The 23,163-nt window shown below is 53.8% G+C and overlaps 5 protein-coding genes across 5 annotated transcripts; 4 read left to right on the top strand and 1 right to left on the bottom strand.

Moving 5' to 3' along the window:
• The first annotated feature begins 35 nt into the window (after positions 1-35).
• On the top strand, positions 36-9,713 carry M421DRAFT_425138 (uncharacterized protein). Its single transcript, XM_033593992.1, has 2 exons — positions 36-5,090; positions 5,141-9,713. Exons 1-2 carry the CDS (start codon positions 405-407, stop codon positions 9,455-9,457), a joined length of 9,003 nt encoding a protein of 3,000 aa, XP_033444385.1. The 5' UTR covers positions 36-404; the 3' UTR covers positions 9,458-9,713.
• A 3,544-nt stretch (positions 9,714-13,257) lies between these two features.
• Positions 13,258-14,331, top strand: M421DRAFT_73331 (alcohol dehydrogenase; the record flags this gene model as incomplete). The annotated part of the gene is made up of 1 exon (XM_033596956.1): positions 13,258-14,331. The coding sequence occupies one exon, from the start codon at positions 13,258-13,260 to the stop codon at positions 14,329-14,331; it is 1,074 nt and encodes a 357-aa protein (XP_033444384.1).
• Positions 14,332-14,883: 552 nt separating this feature from the next.
• Positions 14,884-15,763, bottom strand: M421DRAFT_298603 (P-loop containing nucleoside triphosphate hydrolase protein). Its single transcript, XM_033589090.1, has 2 exons — positions 15,515-15,763; positions 14,884-15,463 (listed from the first exon to the last, which is right to left on the bottom strand). Exons 1-2 carry the CDS (start codon positions 15,615-15,617, stop codon positions 14,997-14,999), a joined length of 570 nt encoding a protein of 189 aa, XP_033444383.1. The 5' UTR covers positions 15,618-15,763; the 3' UTR covers positions 14,884-14,996.
• Positions 15,764-18,251: 2,488 nt separating this feature from the next.
• Positions 18,252-20,045, top strand: M421DRAFT_73384 (uncharacterized protein; the record flags this gene model as incomplete). The annotated part of the gene is made up of 1 exon (XM_033596960.1): positions 18,252-20,045. The coding sequence occupies one exon, from the start codon at positions 18,252-18,254 to the stop codon at positions 20,043-20,045; it is 1,794 nt and encodes a 597-aa protein (XP_033444382.1).
• A 758-nt stretch (positions 20,046-20,803) lies between these two features.
• M421DRAFT_73329 (MFS general substrate transporter) lies at positions 20,804-22,430 on the top strand (the record flags this gene model as incomplete). The annotated part of the gene is made up of 2 exons (XM_033596955.1): positions 20,804-21,043; positions 21,093-22,430. 2 exons carry the CDS (start codon positions 20,804-20,806, stop codon positions 22,428-22,430), a joined length of 1,578 nt encoding a protein of 525 aa, XP_033444381.1.
• Between the last annotated feature and the right edge of the window lie 733 nt (positions 22,431-23,163).

The raw sequence follows: 23,163 nt of genomic DNA, 5'->3' as shown, positions 1-23,163 counted from the left end.
CAGGGCTGTGCATGCATGCTGGGTGCGGCCATTTGAGTAATTAGTGAAGGCGGTCCGTAGTAGAACCCCGCGAACTACGGACTGCGAAGTGCGAACTGAAAGCAGCAGCGCGCCTCCCTGGACCTCCCTCGAGCTCCCTCGACAGCGTGCCCATAGTCGACACAACTGCGGCCACCCACACAGCTATCCGAGCGGTCCGCGCCGTCATCCCCGTTAACGCATCCACGCCAACAATTATTATTCCACCGCCTGCCTGCCTGTCTGCCTGCCTCGATGCGCGTGACCTAGCTCTGTCCACGTCCCCCCGACTATGTCCAGCAGTCCGCCCCTCGCACACGCCCAGCACGTCGCGTGCGCCCGCATACGATAGCCAGCCGCGGGCTGAGCGGCCCCCCGGAGCACCAATGGCGTTGCCGACGCTGCAGTTCGTGGCGGGGCTGCTGCTGCTGCTGTATCTGCTGAGCTTCGTGCTGTTCGCCTTCATCCGCGTCGTCACGGGCGTCTCGATCCAGCGGCTGGGCTACGCAGGCCTGCGCCGCATTGCCTTCACGCCCAAAGACGGCCTGCGCATCGAGATCCGCGGCCTGCGCTTCTCCCTCCACCGCCCAACCTTCGCCCAGCCGACGTGGCTCAGCATCGTGCTGACGGAGCTGACCGTCACCGTCGACCTGAAGGCGCTGGGCGAGCGGCCGCGCAAGAAGACGGGCTGGTCCGCCTGGGCCCACGGCGCGGGACAACAGCACAGCAGCGGCACGGAAACGCCCGAGCTGCCCGTCGAAGATGCCGCCGCCGACGACAGCGAGGGGCACCGGCGCAGTCTGACGTGGAAGCGGCTGACAGAGGCGAAGGAGCGCATCAAGCGCCTGCACCGCAACATTGGCTACATCTGCATGGCCGACCTGCTGGCACACTCCACGACGCTCGTGGTCCCTGATGTCGGCTCGATGCAGGTCGGCAGTCTGTCGCTCGCGGTCGACACGCGGCGCAAGACGGTCGACCGCAGCCGCCTGTTCAACCACCACAAGCTCCCGTCCAGTCAGGAGCAGCGCCCTGCCGAGTGGCACGTGACCCTGCGCAGCGTGCTGTTCACGCCCGAGGGCGGCGAGGCGACCGAGGTGCTCGACCACTGCACCCTCAACATCCACGGCTTCCTCAAGAAGGAGCTCGAGGGCCTGCGCGACGCCTCCATTGCTCTCAAGCTGGGGCGTCTGAGCATCCCCTACGACGACGTTAAGCTGTGCGTCGAGCGCGCCAAGAAGTGCAAGCCAGCGCCGACCCAGAAGCAAAGGGACGTTGATGCAAGACACCCGGACGTCACACTCGCCGACGTCGTGGAAGAGCTGGACCACCCGGAGAGTCGCGAAGAGAGCATCGTGCAGACCGTATCCGACTCGAGAGAGTTCGCCAGCTCCATCCTGCGCGGTATTCACGAGTTCCAGTTCGCCATCAGCTTCGTGGGTCTTACCAAGCAGATCAGGGCGAGTCGCAAAAGCGAGCCGGAAGTCTACCTCAACGTGGCCATGAAGGAAGTCGGTATGGACCTGCTGCGACTAGACCCACGCAGTCCCGCGCATCTCATGTACTTCTCGCCGAACGATATAGCACATCAAGCCCTGCTCGCTGCCATCTCCATCTCGGTCGGCATCGATGAGGGCTCCGGCCGCCCAGAACGCCTGCTCTATGTGCCCATGGCCACGACCACGCTGAACACAACACTCCCTTCCAAAACCATTCAGTTCTCGAGCGACAAGGACAGCGCCGAGCGCAACACCAACATTCTTTACGCAAATCTTGTCGTCACCTCTCCGTCGCTGGATCTCGACCCCAAGCACCTACCATTACTATTGTCTATATTCAACAGCTACGAGTCGCGTCAGAAGCCCCAGAAGACGCGCAACAGCAAGCGATACCTCATACGGCGGTTGCTGCCCAAATCCAACATCAAGATTTCCATCCATGAGCCTGTCATAAGAGTGACATTGCCTCCCATGGACCCCGAGCGCAGAGGAACAGATGAATTCGACCTGCTCATCTCAGCCTCCTCGTCTTTGTCCCTCGACGTGGAGTCGTCGCATGCCGCAGACGGCGAGCTGCACTATGCCCTGCTCTCCACCTTCCGCATGAACGCACAGCAGCTGTACTACCAGACTGCTTCAATCGAGAAGCATAGCTTGCTTCTGACTGACTACCTCGAGTTCAAAATGCAGCTGAGCGCGTCACCAGACGTCACGGTCGAGCTGCGGGGTATGGCGCAGACGTTTTCATTCTACCTTGTTCGGCCGGAGATCAGCGAGGGCTTGCGACAGATCGTTACGCACTTGCAGAAAGACAGGCGCAGGAAGCGAGGTGTCCCTAAGAAGGGTCGCATGAACTTCCTGCGCAAGCTGCCACCATGGCTTGCATATGTACATCTTCAAGGCTCAGACTTCAACATCGAAGTCGCCGGGGTTGACGAGGGCGTATCAAAGCACAGTCGTGGAGCAGCGGTGCACCTCGAATCATGGACGGCCGAGTATAAGCACAGCCGGGACGATGAGAGCGAACTTAAGCCGGTTCGTCGCCGCGCACCCAGCAGGACAATAAACAGGGACGAACATCTCATCCGTCCTTCCTCGTCTCCATCGTCCAAGACGCCTGGGAAGCCTTCGGGTAACCCCACCGATGGTAGGCGACTTGCTCTCCACTTCGCCGGTCTCGAAGGTTTCGTCATTGAAGCCGAGGATCAGTGGGAGCAAGACCCATCCCTGTCACTGCCACGCATGGAAGTCGCCTTCAGCACAGCGTCCGACAAGCAGGGGCCCATCTTCCATGTACACTCGTTCTCTCAGCGTTTGTACCTGCGATACTCTCTGTACCGCCACTTCGCCATGGGCATGGCCATGCAGGTCATACGGCGATCGTTCATAGTGCCGCAAGAGCCGGTACCGTTCGACGAAGCCATGTCACCCATGTCGCCAGTGCTATCACCTCAGCATTTGTCAGTTCCGTCAATGGATGGCGACATGTTTGACCCAACAAGAAGCGGCCTGAGTCCTGAGATCGTCACTATCGACTTCAAGGCGCAGTTTATCCAGATCAAAGCCGACATGCCTTCAGACCCGCCGCTAATGTTGCACATATACGGAATTGATGCCGGGAAGCATAGGTGGCAGCCGCCGTTCCTCCGGGCGCGACTGGTTAGGCTCTACGCCGAAAACCCCAGTGTCAAGCGCGTGTGGAGTCGCATAGTCAGCATTAAGTCGTTGCGCTTGGACTACAGGCAGACGAAGCGCAGATACGGGCATACAGTTACTGACGACAAGTCCTTCGACATCGCGACTGAGGCTATCCGTATCGCTGTGCCGCATCAGTTGGTCGTTCACAAGATATTCGACAACATCACGAACATCACCAAGGTCGCCACGCAGATGCATCATCGCTTCAAGACTGGCACGAACGAATACGTTCTCGACAAGGAGCCAGAAGGCCCCAAGCATGTACCAAAGATCTCACTGCGCAGTAGGGCTGTGCTGTTTGAACTCGAGGACAGCTCTTTCGAATGGAAGCTCGGCACCATCTACCGAATCGGCCTCATGGAGCAGAAGCAACGCCTTGCCCGTGAGCAAGCATTCGAGCTGAAGGTAAAAAAACTGCAGCAAGAAGACGAGTTGCGCAGTAGTGGTTCACGTCATCGCGCCAGGTCTGCGCACAATGGGCACCACGGCCATCGCGGCCGCAATAAGTCCAAGACCAGAGAGCATGGACGGGGCAGGTTCCACCGGCGGACCAAGAGTGCAGGTTCGAATAGCCAGGACTCTCTCGATGGAGATCGGCCAATGCGCTATAACAAAGACGGCTTCAGCGGCCTTAGTGGGTCCAGTCAGACAACTGTCGAGGTTGCGCGGGAGAAGCTCAAGGTTCTTAATGCGCAGACTTGGAGGAAGCGTATTGATCACGTACTTGCGACGCAGCATCGCTCGATACACGACATTCGTTCTATGTTCTGGGGTCTCGATGAGCTACCAGATGATGTCGAGCAAAAGGAAACGATCCTGACGATTCCGCAACGACCAGCGCTCATGGCGTTCGCCATCAGCGATCTGGACATCACGATTGACAAGCCATCTTTCCCGATGTCAGAGTACCCGAAGTTCCTCCAGCGTGTGGGCAAGGGCATGCCGACCGATATGCAGTACTCGCTGCTCATACCTATGCATGTGCAGATCAACGCTGGTGAGGCTAAGCTGCACCTTCGAGACTACCCTCTGCCACTCGTACATATTCCTTCGATTGGCAACGTCGGCTCTTCGCGGCTGCCAAGTCTGTCGCTGAAGACCGACTTTGTCATTGCAGAAGAATTCAGAGATATTGAATCGTCGCGCGTCAGCCGAGTCGTAGTCGTACCCCAGGAGGAAACCCTGTCAGGAGAGATGTCTGGCGGTTTCGCAGTTGATGTGCGTCGAACAGTCGCCCCAGTCAAGACATACTCGGACATGAATGTCGACATCAACTCGGCGTACCCGACGCGCATCACATGGGGCACATCGTACCAGCCTGCGATTCAAGACATGATGCAGATCATCGAAAATTTTACCAAGCCTGCTGTAGATCCGTCGGAACGTGTTGGCTTTTGGGACAAGATCAGGCTAACTTTCCACTCGAGGATCAACATCTCGTGGAAGGGAGATGGAGATGTACATCTCATCCTCAAGGGATCTCGAGACCCGTACATGGTGACCGGGCACGGCGCTGGGTTCGTCATGTGCTGGCAGAACGATGTCAGACTCACGCTTGCAGAAGACGAGGATCCGCGCAACTTCATGGTCGTCAAGAGCGGAAGTTATGTCCTTGCCATTCCAGATCTTGGGCATTATGCTCGCCATGAAGGTGACGCGGAAGCCAGTCGTCCAGAGAGCTCGTCCAGCTTGTCTAGTCGTAGACAGCTTGCTGTGTTCAAGAAGACTGTTATGAAGCTCAATGGTAATGTGCGATGGGGTGTTGGTCTAGTGTTCGAGCGGAATCTGGATGGTGGCGGGAGGTCGTTCGACTTCATCCCACACTACCGTGTTGCGCTCAAGAACCCGAAGTATGCGAAGCCATCCAACGGGAAAGTGAGTTTGATTGCAGCCATTCAGGATATCACAGGATTAACAAATAGCAGGAGTACGACGCTTTCCGCGGCTTCCGTAGTCACCATATCCACATGTCAATTGCAATCGCAGCACCCTACGATCGAGAGTGGTCTGTCACAAACCAAGATGCCTCGAAGACATACAACAGCGTTCACCTCACGCCTCGTTTCTTCACACATTTCTACAATTGGTGGTCCATGTTCTCTGGCGCTATGTCGCTGCCTGTCCGTCAAGGCAAGCTCTGGCCTGGTGTGGAGAAGTCAAGCAAGAAGTTCGGCAGGCATCTCGCAACGATCAAGTATAATCTGCTACTTTCGCCTTTGTATATGAGCCACATCTATAAGCATAAGGATGCTGAAGACTACGGCTCGGGCGTTGTATCTGCCACTGGACTGAAGGCGCGTGTCGACAGCTTCATGCTCGACCTGCACCAGCGCCGTGAAGAGTTCCGCACCGTGGTTCAAGCGCCAAAGGACAAGGAAGACAGTAAGCAGAACCAGACTACTGGTATGCGCATCAACCAGGTGCAACTGGATCTCATCAAGACCGATGTTCGAGCTGTGTCGGCAAGCATCGCTGGTACTGACTCGGACGATGTCGAAAACGCAACAACTGAAGAAGCCGCGAGCTTCAACCAAGAGTATCTCAGTGCAGATCTGTCGAAATTCACGATTCCGGACAACGATTGGGGCTGGGTCGATATGGACGACTTCATCGAGCTCGGCTGGATCCTGCCTTCAGATCGTCATCCTGAGACGCAAATCCTGCCTCTCGCATTTGCACCTCACTTCACCTACTTCCGTCAGACAGATCACGCCGACAATATCTCCGGCGACGTTCATAGGACTAGTGCGTTTGGCAGTGAGCCTACACATCACTGTGTCATGTCTGCCCGCAACGACCCGCGACGCATTCAGTGTGGGCTCATCGAGCAGCGCATTGAGCGCATCAAAAAGCAGATCGAGCACAACCACCGCGCGATTGGAGAACAAGAAGTCAAGGTCGTGCGCGAGGTTGACGAGAATCAGAAAGAGGCCGAGCGTCGCCTCAACACGTTCAAGAGTCACGCACTCTTCCTGCAACGGAAGCTGGAATTTCTAACATCCATGCACGAGAGTCTGCTTGACCGACTCGCGGCCACTGAAGCAAACGCAGTGCCCAAAGGCGAGCCTGACACCGATGACGAGTTTTACGATGCTAATGGCGAGGATCCCACGAGTGAAACCAACACCAAGAGCATGGACTCGACACCGAACATCGATTACATCAGTGACTTCAACAACCGTTTCATCATCCACAATATCCATCTCAAATGGGGCAATTCATTGCGAAATATCATCCTGCGCTATATTCACCAAGTCAGCCAGCGCAGAGGTTTCGTGTACTACATGTCCCGGAGAGCAGTCAAGTTCATCCTCGATGTTGTGGAAGAGCAAAACAAGTCTCGTGGGCCATCCACTTCCTTCGAGTACGAAAGCCCAGATATGGATCCGACAACGCCCAAGGCGCAAAATGATCAGGGTATGAGCATCGACGAGACCATTCAGCAGCTTCTCGCAGACGGCAAGAACTTTGTCGACGCTGATGAGACCGAGAAGGGCGACAAGAACAAGGAGGCGCAAGACAAGCAAGACTCGGCTGAGAAAGATGTCAACACCGATTACGTGCCGCAGAACGCGTACATCGTCCGCCTCATCGCGCCTCAGATCCAGCTGCAGAGCGAACGCAACACCAAGGCAGCCGTGCTCGTGACAGCCAAGGGCATGCAGCTCAAGGTCCTGCAGATCATGGACAAAGACCGAGTCATGGACGAAGTCTCCGGCTTGGTCCAACGCCGCTTCACCGCAGCCATGGACAGTCTGCAGATCTTCGTCACTAACGCTAAGATCTTTAGTGGCATGGAAGACATCCACATGTACTCCGGAAGCACCTACGGAACTCCTGCAGGCTCGGCATGGCCCCCTTGGGTGCCTTTCGAAGTTATGTTCGAGTTTCATACCAATCCTTATGGCTTCCAGAGAGTGGTGCAGAGAACGAGTGCCAGTATGCGTTATGACAAGTACAACACGCTGCGCCTCAAGTACAATGATGACATATCTGGCGACTCTGCGTCATCGAAGAGCGCGCAGAATATGGAGAGCAGGATTGATCATCTCTGGGTCGACTTCCCTCACGTTCGAGCGTTGTGCGATTCGCGACAGTACTATGCCATGTATGTCATTGTACTGGATCTGCTGCTGTACCGCGAACCGCTGGAGAAGACGCGCAACGAGCGCCTTGAGAAGATCATGTTGGCTTCTGACTTCAGCGATCTTACTGGAGCACCTGGCTTGGTCATTGGCCTGCAGGAGCGCATCCGTCAGCTTGAAGAGATCAAGACTGTCTTCCAGGTCAATGAAAAGTACCTCGACAAGCAAGGATGGGAAGACCGTGTTGAGGTAGAGAAGGACCTAGCGGTCTACGAGGACGAACTGTTCTTCGTCATGAAGGCTATCACGACTGCACAGCGCAAGCAAGACGATCGCGCACAAGCCAAGCAGTCGACTGGCCTGCTTCGGTGGTACATCTCGGCATCTGAGATTGTCTGGCACTTGCTGCGCGATGGACAGGAGTCGCTTGCAGAGTTCCAGTTGAAGAATGCGCTGTATGACCGCACAGACAATAATGACGGGTCCAACTTCAACTCACTTGAGATTGAGGAAGCACGGGGTCTGAATCTGCTTCCCAATGCGCTGTACCCGGAGATGATCCTGCCGTACCTTGAGAACAACAAACAGCTGCCTGAGAATGCTAAGTGCTTGAAGGTGCAGTTTGTTATGCTCGAGGCTATCGCTGGTATCCCGGTCATGGAGCACTTTGAAGTTATGCTGTATCCGCTCAAGGTCCAGCTGGAGTGGGAGATCGGCAAGAAGCTGTTCGAATATATCTTCCCCGCTATCAAGGACAAGGAAAACGGAAACGCTTCTTCGCCATTCCTGATCAAGCACGCGCTTCCTTCTCAGGATGACGACGATGACGAGATCAGCGGCAGCATGACATCGAGCGTCAGCACCAGCCTGAGTAACTCCATGTCGCAGGACGAGGCAGCCACTGCGCTGCAGTCGCGATTGACCCCGACTCTGAAGCTGCCAGATCCACAGAGCAAGTCTCTGGACAAGGTCAAGAGCAGTCCACAGAAGAGGCCTGGTTTGAGCAGCTTCCGATCGCTATTCCGCGACGACAACGCATCACGCAGCGGCACTGAACTGCGTCGCACCCTTCACCCGAACTCTGCCGCAACACCATCAGGATCCTCGCTCAACATTCACGGCAGGCCCGGCTCAGTGCGTTCCAACGTCTCATCCATGACGGCCAACGAGTCAGAGCGCGGCGCCAAAAAATTCACCCTCTACCGCACGGGCACGAGCATAAATCTGACAGACAAGCGCGGCGACAAGAAAGAGAAGAAAGAGCGGCATGACGACCTCACGCAAATGATGAATCGCGCAAGCAACTACATGACGCTTGCCTACGTCCGTATCCCCAGCATGACGCTCTGCCTGTCCTACAAAGGCAAGGGCAGCCGCAACTTCGAAGACGTGCACGACCTCGTGTTCAAAATGCCGACGCTCGAGTACCGCAACAAAACATGGTCGAACCTCGATCTCGCGCTCCAGCTCAAGAAAGACGTCATTCGTGCGCTTATCAGCCATGCTGGGGCGATCGTGGGCAACAAGTTCAGCCATCATCGCCCTAGCAAAACGCAGCAAAGTCGTCTACGTCAAATCGCCAACTCAAGCGCCATGCTCAATGCGTCCCCCGACCCCTCCTCCGACAGCGCCTCAATGCGCGACCACTCCCCCGCCAGTTCCACCGACGGTGTTCGCCGATCCTTCACATCCGGGCGTCAAGGATCTTATGTGTCTACGGTCAGCGAAGAATCATCCCTGCGCCCTGGTACATCGGCAGACGGGCGGTCAACACACGGCTCTATCCTTGGCGGCCTGCGGCACCACCACCACCACGACCACAGCCACGGTCTGGGCATCGAGGACGGCCGAGCGTTCGCCGACGAGCTCAGCAGAGTCGACAACACGGAGCCGGGACACGCGAACATCATTCATAGTCTGAGTAAACACATCACCACCATCACCCCGTTTGCGAACCACCGCGGGCGCGATCGTGCAAATAGCGTTGGCAATGGGAGTTTTCCGTTCAGCAGGAATGGCAGTGTGGTTGAGGAGGACGAGGGACGGCCGAAGACCAGTTATGCCGAGGAGGGGGAGGGGATGAACAAGAAGCAGAAAGCATTAGCGGTGGGGATGAAGTTGTTGGGACGCACCAAGACGGAGAGATTCGATGGGTAGTCGGACACCACCTTTGCGCGGAAGAAAGAAGAGAAGAGGAAGCTTCGTAGCGTAGACTAGGAGCATCTCGTTTGTTTCATTGCCGGCGCGAAGCATCGTGGGCGTTGTGGCCGCCTGCAGCGTTTTCTTTTCTTGTATATGGCCTTTCGCTGCGGGTTTTGTACCATATTGGACGGCGACTTGTCGTTGTTGGCGTCCGGAGCGCGCGGGAAGCATAGAAGCTCTGTCAATCAATGCAAAGTGTTAATTTTCTCCCGTCTTTGTGCGCATCCTTGGGCTCCCGTGGATTGGTGGCGCGCGTTTACAGCACCACACGATTACTCCTCGCCAGCACTTCTGGTGTTGGTCCACTCCCAGGCTGAGAGGGCTGTGATTGTAAACGCCACGATGGGTGTCGTACAGACATGACTAGCAGAGAAACAGTCATCATGTTCAGACAGCCGAGGCGACGGAGTGTCATATTCAAGAAGACTAAGACAAGCACCGTGGACTCTAAGAGGCTGGACACCTCTGAGAATGAGGCAGATGCCAAATATTGGGGAAAAAATCCAGGGGGAAGTCGTGATTGCTTGTGCGAGGTATCCGGTGGCTTGCGTTGAGGGGTGTCAGAAGAGAGGTGCTGGCTGGAAGGCAGCACTTTAAACGGGGCGTACTACGGATAGTAGCCGCAGCGTAGTATGGCTCACATAAGCAGTCAGTAAGTAGTGAGTAGAAGAGTAAGCCGTACCGGAGCCCTGGTGATCCTAGCAGTTGCGACTAGGGGCAGTGTTTTCTGCAAGTAATGCCACACGTCTTCGTCGTCGTGGTGCACGCAGAAGCTGTGCGAGGGCTATAGCCATCAATTCTACTAAGGCAGGGACATGATAATTGGGAGGACGTATCTTCGGTTCAGAATACTTGGCATTATTCGCCTTAGTTGGCACGATGAAAGTGGGCAAAATGTCGGGATGAGAAGCGCAATGGGGATGGAAACTTCATGTTTCGTCAGAGCTTCAAGCATAACTATTCCATGAGCCGCCGGTAGCGGGTTCACTCACTAGGTTACGGCTGGAGGCCGGCTACACAGAGTGTGGCACTGGAGCCGAGACGGAAGACTAAAGCCGTCGTTGGACTATGAGATGGGGCGAAGTCGGGGCTAGAGTAGTTGAAGAAGTCATGTATCGGTCTGTCGATCAAGTCGATAAATAGGCACCTAGATTCCAGGTGCAGTTCTGGCGAGATTAGGAGTGTATCACACTGCACATTCCATTGACTTCAGATCAAGGACGCCACTGCTAGCAATACCCTCTGGTGCTCTTGGTTTTATCCATCTGTACTTCCCCTCATTGGACATAACTTATCGTTCTGTACATGCAGCAAGCAGCTCAGCAGCACGTTTGATCAGGTCATTCGCTAGTATTTTGTGCAGCTCACTTAGTGCCTTGTTCTTCATCAAAGTAGGCGTCGTTTTCATCAACACGGTAGCTCCCTTGTCTGTGCCTGCTGCACTGATACCCGCAATCCAGTGCAGTTTCACGAAGTTGGCTCCGACGTGTTGGCGAAACTCGAGGATACGAATACAAATCCGTCTTTTGTCAGAGCAGAGGGCTTTCGCAGGGTCTGAATGTGAGATGTCAGTTGCCGAAGGTGCGGAAAGAGTGAGGGGAAAGCTTGCATTTGACCTTGCGAACATCTGTAAGAACGCCGTGGAGCAGGGCGGACAGAACGATTGTTGAAGCCCGTCCACATATGCAGACGTGAGTGTAATGGGGCAAGACTTCGTGGTATCCCGAAGTACGTAGGTAGGCGTTGTAACGGACTAGCGCGAGACCAGTGACGATAAGAACGGCGGTGCCAAACCTGCGCCAAAAGCTGCGGTGCACCATTGTAGTAAGTGGAAATTGCAATGAAGAGCGGATGCTCATCACGGTGTCTGGTGTATGACACCTGTGCAGGACGCTAATCTGACTTGCTTTCACTTGCACACAGTGACACCACACTCATCCTTAAGTGACGCTAGATTGGCTAGCGGCGACGCTGAAGTGTTGATCTCCTATTTCCACTCAATTTACCCGTCTTCATTCAACATTAACAAATGCAAACGTAGAGCCAAGTAGTCCTACATAACGCCACCAAAACGCAACGCCGAGGCAGCGATGGGCGACTCTGAAGTAAAAGCTACAGCTACCAGTCTCTACTGGTCTTACGCTCACCCGTATTCCGCAGACTCTCGTACCTCGTGAACGACAATATGAGCCTTCGCTGCGCCTTTGGAGAAGAACGAGCCTCCCATTTTCAGCCTACCGCGAGAGCTACGTGACATTGAGGCTCTGGAGAAACAAGGATCACGCATTAGTAGACTTCTCATTGGCAACAGTATCGAGAGGATGACATCCTTGAAGCAGGACTGGGCTCAGTACAGCACAGTATTGATCGCGAAGCCCGCGAAGGTCATTGCTTACTAGGAGTACTCGAATTCGCGCTGAGTTCGAGTGGCGCGGTAGACCTGTGGTAAGGAGCCTCAAACATGGTATATCATGCTCAACAGCTCTGCGCTCCCACTGAAGAGCAGCTAGTCGATTAAAGCTACGCGGCAGGCATCTCACCTTATCTTTGTTCGCGGCGTTGGGTCAGCTCGGCGCTAGGTGTAGCTGCGTCTGCTCCTTCGTACTAACCTCCACATTGTTCCACGCTGCTGACGGACAACAACGCACAACGACGCCCATGCTCGCTTCACAGAAGCAACTGAATGAAAAAATGGTTGATGTGGCTCCAAATCTTCCGATGGCTTCCCACGGGCTGCTGAGGCCACTGCGTCAGGCCCAATCCTCGACGGCGTGAGTGATTGGCTCTAGTCATAGTGAGTATTGCTGATCTAGGGAAACGTGTTGTGAAAAATCGTATTTGCACGATCTTCGATGCTAGCCTGCCGTGCTAGAGCTCGATGTATGCGGCAAATAAACGCAGCAACCCTCGTCAGTGCTGAGCGCCGCGACGACCAAGGTGAAGCAGGCACGGAATATTTCCTCCGGTCCTTCGCCATATAATTCGATTCCAGGAAGCTAGAAGCTAAGGCGTCCACGGCATGCAATAGGATCAAGGATTTCGCGTATAGTTGGAAGACGAGTGGCCTTACGGCCTATGTAATCGCTGGGGCAATGTAAACGTTAATAAGCTGCGATCTGGAATTGTGCTCATGAGCGCGTTTGCCGCAGAGGCATCGCCAATTTGCAAATTACTCAATCCAGATGGTACGGAGACTTCCACCGGTGTCTTCTATCACTAGAGACAATACCGTGGATATGGTCATGCGACGGTACCATATCATACCCGAGTGGCAGTAACAATCTGCTGGCAATACGTTACTGAACGGTGGTGAACCGCTTCATCGGTGAGAGGGTTCTCCGGATGCCGATAAAAGAGAAAGGCCCTTGTGGGGAGCGGCATCGGAGGCAGTCAAGGATCTAAGAAGTGAGTCGACTCCACAGTGTTAGGATCAGAGTGGTGACATAAGACGGAAGGAGATGTCTGTCCGCGTAGTGCGAAGAGCGGCGTTCAAGGAATCCGAGCGCCGCGCGCGGGGCAGCGGCGGGGAACTTCGGGAATGTCCACCACTCCGGATATCATGAACTTCTTCTGCAACTTGTCTGCTTCTTTCGTCCCCAATTTCTGAATCCCTTGTCACCTTTTCTTGTTTGCGGATTAAAATCAGGTGTGGCTCTATCTTCCCAGATCTTCAACACGGGATCCCTGATCGAATCATCACAGCTCGAAGCTCACGTCGGACTCAAACAACTTCTCCGGACCTCGACCTCATCAAAATGTCGAGCGACTCGATACCGTCCACGCAAACTGCCGCTTGGATCGACGAAGCAGGCCCAGACTGCGTCCTTCAGATCCGCAAAGACGTTCAGGTCAAACAGCCCGGCAAAAATGAGGTCCTCGTTAAGATCGAATGCTCCGGCATCTGCCACTCGGACTGTCATGCACTGCGGGTCAAGGGCAAGTTTGAGCAAGTTCCTGGTCATGAAGGTGTTGGGAAGGTGGTGAAGTTGGGCTCAGGAGCCTCTGAAAATTTGATGGGCAAGAGAGTGGGCGTGAAGTGGCTTTGGAGCGCATGCAAAGAGTGTGGTAGTTGCAAGACTGGCAAGGCCAACCATTGCGCAAAACAGGTGAACTCCAGCCGTAACACCTGGGGCACTTTGCAGCAATATGCCGTTGCACACGCAGATTTCGTAACCCCCATTCCGGACGGCGTGCCAAGCGAGGTCGCTGCGCCGCTGCTGTGCGCCGGATTGAGTTTGGCAGGCGCAGTCTCAAAGCTTGCGCCTGACGTTATGCCGGGTGATTACGTTGCTATTGTCGGCGCTGGAGGCGGCCTCGGACATATTGGTGTGCAGATTGCCAGTCTAAAGGGCTACAAGGTTATTGGCATCGACAGTGGTGCAGACAAAGAGCAGCTATGCAAAGAGATGGGTGCAGTCGCTTTCGTCGACTTTGCCAAGCAGGATGTCGTTCAGGCTGTCAAAGACTTGACAGACGGAGAAGGTGCGCACGGCGTTATTTGCGTTGCTGGCAGCGAGAGGGCGTACGGGCAGGCACCGGCGCTGGCGAGGAACTGTGGTGTCTTTGTGTGCGTTGGTCTGCCGCCGGACACGTATATGTTCCCCATGTCGCCGATCGACATTGCGAACAGAGGGTTGACCATCAAAGGGTCTTCGACTGGAACTGCCAAGCAGATGGAAGAGCTGCTTCAGCTGACCCTTGAAGGCAAAATCACACCGAAGATCGAAATTTATGACTTCGAGGACTCGCCAAAGATCATGCAAGAGCTGATGCGCTACGAAGTGACTGGGCGCAAAGTTGTTCGCGTGTCACAATCAGGTCTCAGCTGAGAGAGGGAAACAGGGAAGCAGAGAAACAGGTTGGATCGCAGTGCATTCGCATGGAGTTGAGGGAATATTGTCGGAGTTGTGCATCGCGTTACATGTTGGAGGCCTTTAAGGTAGCCGAAACAGCCGGCAATGGGACCTGCTCCCTCGGATAAATAGGAGGTATTCTGGGACTTTTGGCTAGGCATCATTCCTGGCTGGAAAAATCCACAAGGGCTACAACGATTCTACCAGCGAAGCCACGCAACAGCAAGGACAGGTTCAATTCGATGTGCAAGGAGATGTGGACGCTTGATTCGCACATAGCCTGGGAATCCATTTGTCACATTCAGACCCTCGACTGCCTGTTTGATGGAAACAGAGCCTCCCATCATGCGCTATTCAGCGTCTTGCTGACGTACTCAAGGGTCTTGGTACCCAAGCGTGTCAGCAAACTTCGCTAATATGTATAAACGAAGGATCAGCATTTGGAAAAACTGTCACATTCCAATTTCAGTTTCCCGACAAAGTGAAAATGGCGCCGAGCGACTTGTATAGAGCACGACCTTAATCCGAGTATCAAAAAACACATACATTTCCAACCTTCATGGCCTATGGCGAAACTGAGGTTGAACATTCCGCAGCTATCATCCTCCATGGGTGTCGCACAAGTTCCACCTCACCCTCCCCTAGAGTACCTCAATTTCGATCTCATCCTCTCCTTCTGGATTTTCGAAGCCGTTCCAATACATCTCAAAGATCTCTCTGCTGATGTCCAATGCAGAGTCGGCAGTCTTCTCAGCAGCGTTTCGAGCACAGATCCTTGTCCAGAGAATTTCTTTGTCCCTAGCTCGCAGAAACACGAAGACTATTCTACCCCCACCATCTTCAGCTATCTTGCGCCACTCATTCCTATCTTCCTTGGCATAACATGAGCGCTCGAACGCGATATCCTTGCCCTCAGCCAGAAGCTTCCGGAATGTGCCCAAGTAGACCGCATTTGCTTCACTCATGTATTGGTCATACAGAGACGATGAGGCCGGATAGTCGATGCCATAGATGCCATGGGCTTTGTAGATGATATCGTCGATAGATATCCTCGTGAACTGGGGGTGGTATTTGAGGACCGACTTTACGAGTGTGGTTTTACCGGCACCTGCACTCGTCAGCCTACGCTAGTGAGCATTAACTCATTAAGACAGCATGCCTGCTAGACCGCATGTCATGAGTACCACCGGACGTGGGTCCGAAGGTGTACGCTGCAGGTGGGGAATTAGTACTTCTGGCACTGGCACTCCGGGGTCTGCCATTGTCGTTATTGATGCTCTTTTATGTCTCCTTTGTATGGCAGGTTGCCTAACGTAATGTGTAACGGTTGAGAGGAGAAGCAGATCACGTGTTGTTGGTGGTGGTCTGGTGCTACTTCCTCATGTTGTTGAGCACCTCTTACCTCAGCTGCATCACAAAGACGTCATCAAAACAGACCCTGCAGCGAGCCTTGGAGAGCAAAGACACAAGCAACACGTAAACACAGAACAACACAATACACTCGTTATATATATTTGCTCTTGATATCGCAACATAATGGCTTGCAGTGTCAATGTTAGTGGGCTGACTCACTCGCGGTCCCTGATATAAGATGTGTCACAGAGCATCGGTCGGTGCTCTGACTTGGCAGCCACCAGTCAGCCGGTCGTACCGCAATGGAGCAATTTTCATGCGCCGCAAACGGTTGGGGAGAGCGAAGCCGTATCTGACATTATCGGTAACGGTCAAGCATCCTGCGCCTTACTCGGGCACAACCTACCACAACAAATCTATATTCTGTGCGGAAGCCCGTCTCATAAATTGACGTCTACGGCAGCTTTCGAATGATGCAGTTGACTAAGACTACGCACCACTAGGCTGCGACACGGTCGGTGCTGATAGCGTACGGTCAGGCGGTCCGCGGCAAGCATCCACATCTTTGCTCAGCCTCCCGCTATTTCTCTCCTCTAGCCATGGCTTGCATTTTGAGTCGTCTCTGGGTCAGTGGCAGGGCCAGTGACATGGCTTGGGAGCGCATGCAGGAGTTTGCTGCCGCTCAGCCTCGCTCCTGCGCTCAAGCAACGACAACGTACTTTGGGCATGAAGACGCTTGGATATGGCGGTGGAAGGCTTTACTTGATACACAGCCTTTTCTTTCCTACTAAAAGAATTCCAAATTCTTCTACAGCATTACGGATACGTATTTTAGACACAGTGAACAATGTCCAACCTGCGCAACCTCCTAGCCCTAAGTACGCGCACCTTCGAGTCTACTTTCAGTCCAACTCCCTTCACGCGGCCCTCAAAGACAGTGCGCACACCATCCAGCACGCGAGTCTTCGTGACAACCTGGTCGGTCGCGCCATCACCTCAGTGATCCTCAGTCGCCGCCTGCCGCTCGGCTGCAAACAGGCGGTCGTCCACCTGCATCGTCCAATTTAAGGCAAGATCGGCGCGAGAGCGCTCGACGATCTTGAGCTCTTTGTCTTTCATACCGGCGATGGTGGACGTCGTGTTGGATGAACGTCAATGTTGGTTTCTGCGGGACTGTGGACTGTGAACTGTGAGCCACGGAACTCTATACAGGTCTGCGAAACATATTTAAGTAATTTTAGTGATCCCAAACCGGTGCGCAGACTGTCAATTTGCGTGCGTGGCTGTTGGTGAGGCTAGGAACTTGCAGGGTGGTGTGAGGAGATGTGGCCGAATTTTGTATAATGAAGAAAAGTCAAATGTGGATGTAGCACAGCCAATCAAGGCATGTCTAGGGCGCTACAACGACACAGTGAAGGAAGTGAAGGTGTCTATTTGAACACATCGTGGAAGGTAGCTGTCCCGGGAGAGACTGGGAGCAAGCTGCGCGTCGCCGAGTTGGCTTGATGCTGCCAATACCGGTATGGACCGTGTCATCTTGTCGATATTCACACGAGGCCATATGTGCATAAGTGGGCATATCGAGGTTATTTGACCGACTGACAAGTGTGAGGTGGGACCAGTAGAGGGGACTATCAGATTTGCCAGCTGTTGTGCGGCTCTGAGAATGTGGGCATTCGAAACTTGAACATGAAGAGCAAAAGAGCGCCTTTTGGCGGTAAACAAGACAGATCTGCATATAGCCACCTCCACCTGCGACCATCTTGACTATGACCACCACAACACGCCCAGACGTTAGATCGAGGCCGCGATTGCATCCTTCACGCAACGAGAGTGATTGGTTCTTTGGTCGTCCCGTCGGCAGTCCGTGATCTTAAATGGGCTGGCGATCTGTCAGCCGATCTCAATCGCGACTCTCCGCACTGGGAATGCTCGCTTGTGAAAGGCTCCTGGACATTCTCTCTCATTCTGCAGCAACACTAACACCAGTCACGAAACCAGGACTGTGGCTCGGGTCGGACACATCAAGAATATTGAAGAACAACGGAAGTAGCTGCAGCAAGAGCGATTCCCTTTCCCGAGCGTCTCAAGAGCGGTCGAAGAAGAACGATACTGATCAGGGATGAGATGATGGTGTGGGGTCGCGGATAGTGCTAAGCCTCATTCAATGAGCTTAGCGCTCTTGGCGATCACGAAAGGCACGCGTCGCATTTGCACGCAGACAATGCAACATCCAGATTGTTTGTGGGTCTACTCTGCCGTCCTGCATATTGACGACCCGGACCTGTTAATGTGAACCTGCCCGATTTTACGGATGACCGCGGAACTGGGGAAGCCGTAGCGTCCCGCATTCACACTAAATCCACGATGACGATCGTCGTTCTAGGTTGAGCGATTTTATCATTCATCACCTACACCTCTACCTATACATCATCTTCGTCGTGTTGCCCCGCGCAAGAGCTGGACTCTGGTATAGCACCGAGCGGCTATTGTTACTCCATACTTATTGCGTCAGTCTTCACGTGCGACAAACACCGATCACCATGGTCGACGCCACCCCAAAGAAGAGCGGCTTCCGGGCAATGTTCGGGATGCGCCCCAGTACACCGAAAGAGCCAGGGATACGGAAGAAGCTATCTAAGAAGAGCTCACGAATGGAACTCACAGCGAAGCCGGGAGCCGATGATGCAGCAGATCGCCGACGTCAGGACTCCGGCAGCTTCTCTAGCCAATACAGCGGAGAGCGAGCAAGACAATATGGGACCCTGCCAACGTATGCAGATGTCACAGGGTATACTCCACCCCTCTTTCGAGATGACCCATACACAGCGCTTCGTTCAGAATCCAATGTCGTCCCCCAGTACCTGCAATCAGATGCCGTCTACCGTCGCAATTCAGGAGGACTGCAACAGTCCGCCGCTCCGTTCTACCAAGCTACCACTGCCAATTCTGCTAGATCCGGATCTCTGCCTCAAATCTATCACCCACACACCGAGAACAAGTATCAGCAACCAGCATCATCAAGATTTCCACCATCGAAACTGAGCAAGGCCCATCGAGCACCGGCAACAGTACGACAAAATGATGTCCTCGATAAGGACACTGGCGAACGCAAGGACCTCACAGACATGATGCATGCTTTCACATACAACGAGGCGCTTGACTCGGTTGATGAAGTGAGCCACGCGCCGGAAGAGGTCTACTACGACCCAGACAAGCCAGATGGTACAGCCACGTTGAGTGCCGTGTCTCCAGAGATCTGGCTGCACATAGCAGAGTACATATCAGCACTGGATGTTGCACATCTTTCATCGACCTGCCGCACGATGTTTACTCGTTTGGGTCGCCAGCCCTATAAATTATTGTTGGACCCCGAAAATCGCCCGCACCGTCTCGACTTTTTGCTTGCAATGGATCACAAATTGCCTCGACATCTTTTCTGCTTCCCATGCGCTCAGTGGCATTTCCGAATACAACCAGGCTTCGAGACGCTCAAACCGCACAATGTCCTCAACCCACTCTTCGAGTGTCCGAATTTTACTAACAATCTTCTCCCGCCCCCAAGGATCCGTATCAGCGAAGGTCGCACGTTACCATTTGCTTTTGTGCAGCTAGCAAGGCGACACTGGGCATTTGGACCTGAGTATGGAATCTCCCACGAGTCCCTTGGACGCCGCTGGAAGGACCCTCACTCGCCATGGTTGCACGAGAGCAAGTATCATGTTACCGACAGGGGGCACGTCCTGATGCGCATCAAGTCACAATCTTATGTCGAGGGCGGGATGACGATGGCGGGGAAGCGCATGTTGATCTTCAGCCGAGAAGACTACACACCGTATTTCAGTGTGTGTAGCCACTGGAAGAACGGTGTTCTGACCTCGGTACCCAAGTGCGCACTCGATCACATTCCGGTCCCAGAAGTGAACATGGTCAACGGGATCAAGGACCGTCTGGCTCCCAAGAAGGCTGTCGGCAATGTGCCTACCTGTCAGAAGTGTAGGCCCATGCGTCGCTGCCCGGAGTGCCCCACAGAGTATTTATTCGAGCTCAAGATGGTGGAAGACAGGACAGTGAAGAGCAATGGAGCAGAGCGATTCAAACAAGCTCTTGTCGTCACGAGGTGGAGTGATCTCGGGCCTGGACGAAGCCCCGTTGACAGGGAGTGGGCAGCTATCATTGGCGAGAACGAAGAATACGACAGCTTCCAAGAGATTGGTAGGAGAGCGATCAGCGGTGTTTTCGAGAGTGCATTTACCGACACAACGCCTGGCCAGAGGGTTGTAACAATGAACCCGCAGAAGGTCAAAGCGAACGAGATCGCCGGCGACTGGTACTAGACCGTCGAGCTGGCACTTCAAAATGATGCCCTGGAAGGTGCCTCAAGAGGCACATAGTAATATCAACGAGTTCTTCGTTGCCGCGCACTTAGACCTCAACAGTGCACGCACGCCCACGTGATCACCTGATAGCACCACGCTTCTTGGCTTTTCACAGATAATCGCCTGTCACGGAACGATGCCGCAACCATTGATGCGGATCCTTCCTACTGATACTCCTACCTACGTCCGGTAGCGGTGATTACCATGGAAATCTTTTATCGGTCCGACACCGCTAAGGTCTGTGTTGCCAAGATCTTGGGTCGAGCCAAGATCAGATTAGATGGAATCGATAAAAATTCTTCGTTCAATGCGTCGTCACCACGTCCGAGATCCTTTACTACGTTTGTGGAGCTCCGGTTAACGTTATGGCTTAGTGCGCACTAGAAACCGCGGAAGTGTCTGTCAATTTGGGAGGAACGGGTGATGCGGCTCTGCTCTTGCCGAAACTGCACTTCGACAGCGTGTACGAAGCTCACCTGAGCCTAGTACATGTAAAAGCCACGCGCGAGATGTGGATTCTACACCGCGCAGTCGGATGTTGATGGACCAGGGTTGATCAAGTGGGCATATCTGTGCTCAAGGAACACGAACTCGACTCGATGGCGCCTACACATAAGATAGAACTGCGTCCCTCATCTTATCTGATCTCAAGCTTTACCCTCCTTCAATTCATCCACATCCTGTTATCTCCAATCAACCTCAATATGCGCTTTTCTATGGAGCGTGGCCGTGAAAATGGCTCGGTTGAGAGCCAGCAGCAAGCTTCGACACCAGCTGAGAAGGATCCAGGTGCCGTCGTTGCCAGTAGCGGCTCATCAGTTCGGAGCGAAGGTGGCCGTAGCACACTCGTTCCACTCAAGATGAAGCTTATCTCAATTCTGCTCGTCTCTGCCATTGGCTTCGGTTCCCACTGGAGCAGCGGCGTGACTGGTGCGATGAAGAGCACGCTGAAAAAGGTACGCGACCACGATGCTGCCATTTCACCGACCGCAGCTAACAAAGTAGCAACTGCACATCAACAACGCACAGTATGCGGTGCTCGATGCGTCTGAGGATTTCATGAAGACAGCCTTGATCTTGATCAGTGGACTCGTCACTGACAGAATTGGTGGTGCCAGTGCTATGCTCTGGGGCAACGCAATCTTCAGCGTCGGCGCTATCTTCGTTGCAGCAGCCACCACCGTGCGCTCGTACAAGTTCATGATCTTCGGAGTTGTTGTTCAGGCCTTCGGCGACATTGCTACCCAAGTCGCTCAGTACAAGGTTTTTAGCTCCTGGTTTGCACCTTCGGACGGCTTCGCGTCAACTCTGGCCTTGGAACTCGGTATCGGTAAAATTGGGTCTTTCGTAGGCAAAGCCACCGCCAACATTATTGCGAAGAACACCGGTGACTTCAGCTGGGTGTATTGGACTGCTGTGTTCATGAACATCTTCACTAACATTGTCACGCTGGTGTTCTGGTTTTTTACCAAGTGGTGCAACAAGACCTACTCTGGCATGCGCGATCCAGCGACGGGAGAGAGACTCACGGAAAACAACAAGAAATTTGAGTTCAAGAAGATGCTGCAGCTGCCATGGACGTTCTGGGCTGTTATTTGCTTTTCGCTCTTCCAGACCAGCACAGCCGGCATCTATAATCAGAACGCCACTGAATTGGCCGAACAGCGCTTCGACATCGACGCAGTCACTGCGGGCTGGTACTCAGCTATGTCGCAGTACCTGGGCTTCTTCCTCATTCCGCTCATCGGCATATTCATCGATCTTCTCGGCAATCGGATATCGCTCATGGTCGTCTGCGCATGCGGTATGCTGCTGTCCATGTGCTTGACTGCCTGGGGTCCAACGATTGGCGGCACAGCTGCCTCCTTCGGTATCTATGCGGTCGCAACGTCATTCGGTCCTACCGTCATCATTGACTCCATCCGTACTACCATGTGGTATCAAGAAGTCTTCGGCTCCGGCTACGCGGTCAAGATCGCCGTTAACAACAGCATGACCATCTTCGTGCGCATTATCACAGGTGTCATTCAGGACCGCGACAACAACTCCTACGACAACGTTGTCAAGGGCTACGTTTTCCTCTCTGCAGGCTCTGTTGTTATTGGCTGCACATTGCTGGCGGCTAGCTACTGGACAGTCGATCTGAAGATACTGCAGTGGACGAAGAAGCAGCGTATGGCGAATGGCGAGACTATCAATGACAGGAGGAGGATGTTTGAGAAAGGTGAGGTGGGCGTTAGAAACAGGAAGATCAGTATGACTTTGTTCATTGCTCTCATTGTATTCATCTTGGGCGCCTGGGCAGCGTACTTCTGGGGCGTGGCCACTGGCCACAACAAATGAGCGAGGAAGCTTCTATCCGCCACCATAGTCTGCATATGATCCATCGTTCAAAGTACACCCTCCGTCTTCAGTTCCGCCAGTCTTCATCCCCGTCAATGATCTTTATGTTTGTCATAAGCTTGAAGGTACTTAAACCTCTGTACTCTCCTCACTCTTGCCCGTAAATTTCCCTTCGACCCCGTACTCGCTTGCGAATGGTGTGAGCACCTGCGTCGCTGCGTTCAGCTCAATATTCCATGCATTGTCGCGAGTAGCGACAAGGTCGGCCCCGACAAGCCGAGAGAGAATTGACTCGGTGGAGGCCCTCGTAGACAACTTGTTCAGGATAGGCGCAATACCGCTGCGCTTGGTGTCTCAGTCCATTTTGGGGCGACAGGCCATGCATGTATCCGCAGATGCCTGCAAGGTCTGGTGATCTGAGAGGATGTACTCGAATCCGCACATGGCTGTGGGGATAATTTCGGTGATTCTGTATGTGACGTGCGTGAAGGCAAAATTATATAAGCAGGCAATGACGACCATAGGTTTACTTGATCAGATGAAAGCGTCCGTACCACTAACTGTAGTAGGCACTGCCACAAAAAAATATGGTGCGATTTCGATGAGCTCGATCAGCAATTTTGCCGAGCAGTCGTTGCGGGTGTAGCGTTGGTGTGGATCGCTTCAACAAGAGTATGTAGCTTCTTTGCGCCTATGCCGACTGCCTGTAAGGCGAATCGAATGATTTTGGTCT

The sequence above is a fragment of the Didymella exigua genome (assembly GCF_010094145.1).
Source record: "Didymella exigua CBS 183.55 unplaced genomic scaffold M421scaffold_42, whole genome shotgun sequence".
Classification (NCBI taxonomy): domain Eukaryota; kingdom Fungi; phylum Ascomycota; class Dothideomycetes; order Pleosporales; family Didymellaceae; genus Didymella; species Didymella exigua.
This window is presented reverse-complemented; position numbering and strand designations above follow the sequence as displayed.

Bases quoted from the DNA above. Each gene is read 5' to 3' on its own strand.
- M421DRAFT_425138 (XM_033593992.1), top strand. From the start codon at position 405: ATGGCGTTGCCGACGCTGCAGTTCGTGGCGGGGCTGCTGCTGCTGCTG. The intron at 5,091-5,140 runs GTGAGTTTGATT...AACAAATAGCAG, and splicing joins CGAAGCCATCCAACGGGAAA to GAGTACGACGCTTTCCGCGG.
- M421DRAFT_298603 (XM_033589090.1), bottom strand. From the start codon at position 15,617: ATGGCAGACCCCGGAGTGCCAGTGCCAGAAGTACTAATTCCCCACCTG. The intron at 15,464-15,514 runs GCATGCTGTCTT...TGACGAGTGCAG, and splicing joins CATGACATGCGGTCTAGCAG to GTGCCGGTAAAACCACACTC.